The 8881-nt window shown below is 41.9% G+C and overlaps 1 protein-coding gene and 1 long non-coding RNA gene across 3 annotated transcripts in view; one reads left to right on the plus strand and one right to left on the minus strand.

Annotated features, from left to right (window-relative positions):
* The window catches only part of LOC132658363 (uncharacterized), a 39499-nt gene extending 36930 nt beyond the window's left edge, over positions 1-2569 (minus strand). Inside the window, exon 1 of the long non-coding RNA XR_009597913.1 lies at positions 2494-2569. This is a non-coding gene — a long non-coding RNA (uncharacterized LOC132658363). The remainder of the gene's footprint in view (positions 1-2493) is intronic.
* The window catches only part of GRM5 (glutamate metabotropic receptor 5), a 644237-nt gene extending 637139 nt beyond the window's left edge, over positions 1-7098 (plus strand). For both annotated transcript variants that reach the window (XM_042237642.2, XM_060404226.1), the window contains one exon: positions 2007-7098. In XM_042237642.2, coding sequence (XP_042093576.1) covers positions 2007-2841 — 835 coding nt within the window. In that variant the 3' untranslated portion in view covers positions 2842-7098. The remainder of the gene's footprint in view (positions 1-2006) is intronic.
* The last annotated feature ends 1783 nt before the right edge of the window (positions 7099-8881 follow it).

Here is an 8881-nt window from a genome sequence, read left to right on the forward strand (position 1 = left end):
GTTAATGCAAAAATGTAAAAAAAAAAAAAACAACAAACCTGAAACTCCCTAGAAAGTTTTAGGTTAGCAGGGTCCCTTCTGTTACTGGGGATGCATAAAACCTCAATAGCTGGAAATAATGTCCACTGGGGCAGGGTTGGGGCGGGGATATCTCATATTCCAGAATTTTGAAGGGCACCAAGTGGCAAAATACAGGGTAGATTAAATGGACTGGGATTTCAGTGGAAAGAGGAAAAATAGGAAGGCCACACAGTGGAAAGGGACAGATGAAGACATGGGAAGCAGTGTGGCAAAGAGGCAGGAAGTATGCTTGTCATGGGGGCTGTAAAAACAGTGGTCTGTTATCAAGGGAGTGGTCATCTCAAGCAAGACAGGCTATCAAAGTTGCAGTAGGCAGTCCCAAGGCAGGTGGGCTCCAAACAGAATTCGGTCCCTTGCCTGGCAAAGGCCGGCCAGTCTGCCAGCCAGGAGGTCAAGGGAACAACAGGAACCCAGAGAAAAAGGATACCTTCTTGTTAAGAGTTTCTTAGTCTGGGAAACACCGACTGCACAATCACTTTAGGGAAGCAAAGTGCTTGTCAAATACGTGGATCCATGGAACCCAATTTAGACAATCAGAGTCTCTGGGGTCCCGGGTATAGGACAAGTACCACAGGTGAGTCCTATATGCTATCAAGTTTAAAAGCTACCAGCTGAGATAATCAAATTGGGTGGCTAAAGCCTTTGTTTAGAGACTACCGAGGGCTTTCTCTTGGTCCACAGCACCTAGAACAGAACTGTCTGGGCATAACAGAGCCCTAGTTACAGAGCTCTCACATTCCTTCCTGGGGGTAAATCACACCAGGATCTCTCCATATCACCTCCCTGAAGGCCAGGCCACATCCACTGAACATAAGTGAACTTCCTGATAGTCTGTGTTCTGAGAGGCAGCTGTCTCATTTTTTTAGAGGGAAGGAGGGTACAGGCCGTCTGTCTGTAAGTCTGAAGCATCAACTCATTAGAGGCTTTCTTCACCAGAGCTGATTTCAGTTTCCAAAGGGGAGACCAGAAAGGACTACTTGGGAAAGAAAGGCAGGAGAAAGGCTCCAAGAAACCATGTCAATCAGGCGCTACTCATCAAGACCCTAACTTGAACGTAGTGTGCCAGGTGCCAAGGGCAATAATACTGCAATGCTCCCTGGCAGAATTGTTATTCACTTTTAGGCCTAAAAATAAATGTGTGAGGAAAGTTTCTAGGAGGTAAAAAAGTTCTAATTATAAATCAGTGTATGTGTTCACTGAGTTTGTATTTTCCACCCCATAAGTCAGACTAAGTAAAATCGTGTTCCAAGTCAGGAGTTCTTACAGCAAACCCTAGTTAAATGCACCAACCACAGGCCTGCAGAATAAAAACTGAATTGAAACCACTATCTCCTTCCTGGTGACCCCCGACTCCTACCTCTACGGTCCCTCCTGATGATCAAGTTAAGGGGTGCTCCTAGTTCTAACGTTTCCTGTCAGAGGCTCCCAACGTTAGGAAGCTCGTGCTGTGTCCTGGGCATATCTACATACAACCACAATACCGCAAGCCCTTGCTTCTAGGTTTGCAACTTCACCAACTGCCCCACTCCCGGGTGGGCGGAACTGACATTACTGTTTAGTCTCTAAGTCTTCTTGGATGGTTTTTCCGAGCTGGTGGTCTGCAGCCCGCCAGGTTCCTCGGTCCATGGGATTTCCGGGGCAAGAATACTGGAGTGGGTTGCCATTTCCTCCTCCAGGGCTCCCATGAACAACCCCTTTAAGCTTCCTAGTATCCCCTTAGACATCCTTTCGCGGTTATGATGAACGGAAGGCCAGAGACGAGAGAGCTGCCTTGAACTCAAAGGCAGCAAAAAGCCCGCTCCCAGATCTCCTCCCCTGGTGTCCTTGGATGCCTCCTGTCCCCAGTCCGAGCCCTCCAGCCCCCCAGGCCCCCCCACCAGCACGGAGGAGCGCGCAGTCACCTCTCGTCTACCTTCTCTCCGCAGCTCCAACGGCAAGTCGGTGACTTGGGCGCAGAACGAGAAGAGCAGCCGCGGGCAGCACCTGTGGCAGAGGCTGTCGGTGCACATCAACAAGAAGGAGAACCCCAACCAGACGGCCGTCATCAAGCCCTTCCCCAAGAGCACGGAGGGCCGCGGCGCGGGGGGCGCGGGCGGCGGCGGGCCCGAGCCCCCGGACGCCGGCCCCAAGGCGCGCCCCGCCGCGGCCGAGGCCGAGGAGCGCCGCGCGGTGCCGCGCGCGCCGTCGCCCATCAGCACGCTGAGCCGCCCAGCGGGCGGCCTCCCCGACGACGAGGACGCGCGCTCGCTGCGCTCGGAGCCCGCCGCGCGCAGCAGCTCGTCGCAGGGCTCGCTGCTGGAGCAGATCAGCAGCGTGGTGACCCGCTTTACGGCCAACATCAGCGAGCTCAACTCCATGATGCTGGCCTCCCCGGGGACGCCCGGCGCGGGCGCGGCGCTCTGCTCGGCCTACCTGATCCCCACGGAGATGCAGCTGCCCGCCGCCGTGATGACCACGTTCGCCGAGATCCAGCCGCCGCCCGCCGCCGAGGGCCCGGGCGGCGCGGCCTCGCCGGCGGAGGGCGCCGCCCGGGAGCCTTCGCCCTCGGCGGCGGCGGCCGGGCCCGAGGCTGCGGGCGGCAAGGCGGACCTGGAGGAGCTGGTGGCGCTCACGCCGCCGTCCCCCTTCAGGGACTCGGTGGACTCGGGGAGCACCACCCCCAACTCGCCGGTGTCCGAGTCAGCCCTGTGTATCCCATCGTCTCCCAAGTACGACACGCTTATCATCAGAGATTACACCCAGAGCTCCTCGTCCTTGTGAATGTCCTTGGAAACCACGCCGGGGTCCCCCCCGCCCCAAGAAGCCGAGACCCTCCGGTGTCCCCACAGACAGCAAGGACAGGCCTGGGCGCCTGCTTAAGACCCCGAGGTGGAAGACATCGCGTACACCCGCAGTGGAAACGAGATCAACAGTGCTATCTACCATCCACCGACGAAGACACCAACCACAAACCTTTCGGCAGATTTTCTTCTAGTGGCCTTAGAAAACATGGGCTTTAAGAAACACCGCTTCTACTTTTGAGGGCTCACGAGGAGTTTGTTGAACCAGTTACATCCCAAGTGCTTTGCTCTAGGGAAGCAAGGAGTGTGAAACAGCAAAACGGAGGGTTGAAAGGCATACTTAATAAGCAACTGTAAAAAAAAAAAAAATTTTTTTTGTTTGTTTACTTTAATTCTTTTCCCAGAAGATTCTTTGATTCACCAAACATGAATGTACATTTTCTAACAAACTCAAAATCTGGGACCAAAACATCAACCTTTCTCTTCCTCTTTTTTTTTTTTTTCCTTTTTTCCTTTAAAGACCTTGGAAAGCAGACATGGGCCCAGTATTTGCTGAGGCGTTGATATGAGTGTGTCCCATGGGCAACACGCAACTGTGTGATGAGGGCCGCGCTGATGTATGTAGGGCTTTTACCAGACACTTTCCAATTTGGTTGTGACCTCCTCTTCCAAAAGCCTGCATCCTGGATTCCACCTAGTTATTTCAGTTCACCTCCATTAACCAAGAAAACCAGTGGAAGATTTCTTGACTATTTCACCATGTTGCCAATCAATACTGGAGTAGCAAAAAATATTTTCTGGAATACTGTTTTGTAATTCCCTCACTGGGGTGCCGTTGTGTAGCTGGAAATTCTTTCTAATAATAATAATTCTTGAGCTCCAGCTTGGCTATCTCTTTCATGAAATGTGGCCACTCATTATGAATGCATTGCCAGCTAAAATATTTAAAATATGCATTTGGGCTTCTTCATTCCTTTCTTTTGAGAACCTGATGCACAAAGAACTCCTCTGTTCTTTTCAAGTCCCACCACTGGAAGAATGGTCTGTAGACCCAATGAAGACACTGTCGTGATTGGAGGGACTGTTCAAAAAATTAACACGATCTTAATACACTGGAGACTTTAAACTGTCAAGTCGGCTTAGCATAGATTTAGCTATGCCAGTGAGCAGTGATTTTAACTTTTCTTGGCTGCTTAAACAGGGCAGCTATGAACTATGACACATGTAGATTTTTCAAAGCAATACAGAAAACTAAAACAGAGGAACCTTAACAGATACAAACCACACAATCTTTCTTAGCCATTCCAAAAAGAGGCAAAGCAATTATTAATATTTTCCTTTTTAAAATAATTATGAATATAATTTTGTGCACTTCATACTGTCACTTTTTAAAAACTGCAGAAAAGAGATTTAGAGTTATAATAGACATATCTGTGCTTTGATAGGCTCCTATAGATAGAATTCAGCTCAAGACCTGCATCCACTGTCATCTCTTTCTTCCTCCCATTACAGCTATCCTCAGGTGCCAAATGTTTTTGATTTTTAAATAAGGATAGTAATAAAAGGAGGAGGTATCCTATAAATTTAAAGTCCAGTTGACCCAGCCTTATACTAAAGATAGCCTTATGAGAAAGATTTGCTGTAAGGCAGAAGTATATTTTTAGCAGAGAGAAAAATAAATAAAAACCTTTTTCCTTTTGCTCAATATCCTTATTTGCTATTTTTTATTTCACATCTACTTAAAAGAAGGGATTGAGAAATGAAAATATATCTATTACCATAATTTATCATTCTCTACTTTGAAACATTATAATACACCGTTTTACCTTTCCTGATAACTATTCTCATATTAAATTATATTAAATTAAATCTCCCAATATAAAACATTAAAAGCTAACATTATTTTACTAAAATAGTAATTTTTTAAAAATCAAACCTCCCGTACAAATTTGAAAATAGCATCGTTGGAGCCCCTTGATCCCAAATATTATGAGACTCTTGAAACAGTCAATCTAGCTAAGTTTTGTGGTTTCATTGAAAGCAAATGTCTGCCTCTACTTGAAAAACAAATGTAAATATTTTGAAGTAAATACTAATATCCCTGGATTCTCATCAAAAGGGTGGCATTCACCTGGGGGTTCCTGTCTTGATTTCTTAGGCATGGAAACCTTCCTAAGTATGCTCTAAGTTTTTAAATTTGTTTCAAAGAACCGTTATGTTGGTTTCCACTGTATTCTCAAATACAAGTTTCACTGTGTTGACCAACAGGAAAACATTTTTAAAACTTTCTCCATGATCAAATTCCTTTTCTATTTTTTTAGTAACATATTTCCTTTAAAAGTATACTACCACATGAGAAAATTCATTAGAAATTAAAATTTAATGTGAATAAATTGCCATCATATAATTCTATGTGAATTAATAGTCAACTAAGAAAAATAATTTATCTAATTAGAGGAGAACAAGAGGTATTTTTCTGTGTATTTATATAACCCTTTGCCACTTCATTCAGTATATTGTATAATATATAATATTATTGGTAATGCATTCTTGGGATCTTTTCTTTTGGAATGATGCTAACTCTGTCTCTTTGCCAATTCTAATACCAGGTTCCAAGTTAAATCTACAGTACAAAAGAGAACTGAATATTCATTCTAGGGCTAGGATATGAACTTCACAATTCATTTGAATACCTATTTTCACTGAATTTCCTAGAAAACAATCTGTTCCTGGTGCCCAGTGATAATTCAGGTGGGACTAGCATGACTCAAGGGAAGGGGAAAGTACAATGAAATGCTGAATTTCAGAAAACCGACCCTAAAGGACAGTTTGGTCCCAGGATTAAAAAGAGAAGACCTGGTTCAATCAAGTTGTACGGACTATCTGAGCAGTCCACCCATTCTCTATCGTGGGAAGCGATGGGGACCGCCTGAGAAGACCGTGTCTGCACCTCGAAGAAGCAGAACCACCTCTCTGGGTTAGGCTTTGGGGAACAGAAAGGGAGTGTGGAAAGGAGAACCATGTGAGATTTGACTGAAGCAAAGAGAAAAAAGCAGACCCCTGAATGTGCTAATCCTTGTTAGTAACAGTCTTTCCCAAGTTTCTGCTGTTACCAGCATGTGATCAGAAAGACTAGGAACTATTTCTGACTGTCAATGAATTGTATAATTCTGTGCAATTCTGTGACTTCCAAACCAGGAATAAAACTCTTTAAAAAAAAAAAAAAAATCCTGTTCTAGTCTCCCAGCAAAATGTACGTGTTTCGGAGACTTCAAAGGTTATTACCTGAGTTCACATTTAGCCACAGCTTATTAATAACCCTCAAGCTGTCAGAATCTCTATAGTTACCATTTACAATTTTATACTGTGAAAAATATACAGATCAGTGAAAACCGTAAAGATAAGTTGGAATTCACTTTAAAGAGGGCCTGAAGCCTGAGAGATGCTCTACTATCTGTTGAAGAATGCGGCATGTATAAACTAGTTGGCTGAATTTCACTGATCTTCCCAATGTGAACAAATATACTATGTATATTGTGTGTATTTCTAGAATTCAATGGCAGCTGCTGGTGGTGTTGTAATTAGAAATCTATATAGAATATAGATGTTTTAGAGAGATGGTGCCAATCCTAAAAGATTTGTGTGGGCTACAAGTGCTTGTACTTACTTTTTTCTGCACTTTAACTGATTTGGTTTTAAGATGGTGTGTGTGTATGTTTTTCTTTTATTTTTTTCTGTTGTTGCAGCTTGTGCTATTAAAATGATAGAGAATGTTAAATTCTTTTGATGTGAATTGCAAATGATTTTTTCATAAAGTTTAACATTTCTATCCGCATTGTTTTGCTTTGTACTTGTATAAATGTGTTTTATTTTAGTACTTTAAAATATACTTGCCTGTTTCTCAGCTGTCTAAATCATGTTAGAGCTGGTATTTGTGAAGTCAGTTACTTTTTGAAACATATTAAAAAAGAAACTATGATATGACTTCAAGATTCTTCCCCTTAAATGTTTAGATTGTTGTCTTAATAGTGTTTTCTGTGACTCAAAGAGCCATACTATTAATTCACCTTAAATTCTGAACAGTCTGCACATTCGAGTTATGGGGTTTACAAAGCAGCCTGTGGACAATAGAGTAAAACGTAAATGTAAACTAAGCGCAAAACAACCAGAGATGCTGTCCCCAAAGGCACCTGCAAATACCTTTCAAGACATAAATAAATACTTATATTAAAACAAAGAAGCATGTAGGGAATAAAAGTCTTGTGTGTCTCTGAAAATACCAATTCAAATTATAGGTGTAGTTCCACAGTTATCTGTGTTGATAGAAGTAACATCACAAAAATAATGTAGATTATGTGTGTGTATACATACATATATGTGTCTGCATATGTATGCAGACTTACACACATCATCATAGATATTTTACTTTTGAATCTATCTATATAGTTTTGTATGTGTATGCTTATGTGTGTATGTATGGGCATATCTATATAATTTTTCTGAAAAAATTACTTATTAAACCACTTTTTACTTTGATAGATTCTTAAGCAAATTTACACTCCCTGAACACAAATTAGCTAAAACCTAAAAGCATAATGCAGACTAGATAAATGATGTATGGAAAAGAAAGACAATGTAAATTTTTAAAATATATCTGCTTTCTACTCCCCTGTATTATTTGTACACATTTAATATGTATATACACATTTATTCTTATACATGTATAAGTTGATACAAACTATGTCTGAACTTACAAAAGAAAACCTTTTTTCGTCAGACTCTCTAATTCAGTCTCTTCTAAGTAATCCAAATGGGCAAATGTTTATGTGAACTTAAGGTTAATATGAAATACTTAGACTACATACAGAAAATTATCTCCTAAAGATCAAGAGACTTTTGTAAGACTCCCTAGAATCACAGGAGGTCAGATAAAACCAGATGACGCAGTAGAAACAGCATTAAATAGGATTAAAAGTCACTCTCTATTGCCCTGTCCCATATGATCTTAGATGAATAACCTTGACATCTCTATAACTCAGTTCATTTTTATTTAAATGCAGACACGAGTAAAAATAACCTGTGAGATTTATTTCATTTCTAGCATTCCTGGTATGTGGTAAATGCTTAATAGGTGATAGCTATCAATGGAAATATAGTGTTTTTTATACAGTCAATATCCAGCAGGCAACTTAGATATATTAAGTCCAATATTACTTGTGGAGTGATAACAAATTCTTGTCCAACATAAGGCTTATGGGGGAAAGCCTATGGAGGTTGGAACTGTCCATCTAGGATGACTTAGTAAATTGATCTTAAGGACCACAGAAAGAACATTTTTCTTCTGTTATAGTCTATGTTGAATGCTAGCCAGTTTGGGGGTATAGAATGTAAATGATCAGTTTGTAAAAATTAACAGTTCTCAAACATTTACTTTTTTATGGTAGCTAGCTAGATAGGTAGGTGCGTGCTAAGTCACTTCATTCATGCCCAGCTCATTGTGATTCTATGGACCTCAGCCTGCCAGGCTCTTCTGTCCATGGGATTCTCCAGGCAAGAATACTAAAGTGAGTTGCCATGCCCTCCTCCAGGGAATCTTCCTGATCGAGGGTTCGAACTGGTGTCTCCCACTGCTCCTCCTCTGCAGGCGGATTCTTTACTGCTGAGCCACTAGGGAAGCCCCAGATAGGTAGGTAAATAAGATTATATTAATGAAATTGTCCCCTTAAAACCACAGTAACTTCATTTTTTTCTCAAAGTATTTTGAAATATGAAATCTGTTACTACATTATTTTTTAAGAATAATTTCAATAGATAAGTTTTAAGAAGAGAACTTTAGACTTAGTTTCCTGGCCATGTTTAGACAGCTAAACAAAAAGTATTACAGGAAAATTTAGCTGAACCTCCACAAGAATAAATATTTTAAATTAGCTTTAACTCCAGACCAAACACATTTATTTTCGTCATGACATGTCAGTCTTTTTGTATGAATATTTATACAAATATATGGTATATAGACCAGA

This window comes from Ovis aries, chromosome 21 (assembly GCF_016772045.2).
Source record: "Ovis aries strain OAR_USU_Benz2616 breed Rambouillet chromosome 21, ARS-UI_Ramb_v3.0, whole genome shotgun sequence".
Lineage (NCBI taxonomy): Eukaryota > Metazoa > Chordata > Mammalia > Artiodactyla > Bovidae > Ovis > Ovis aries.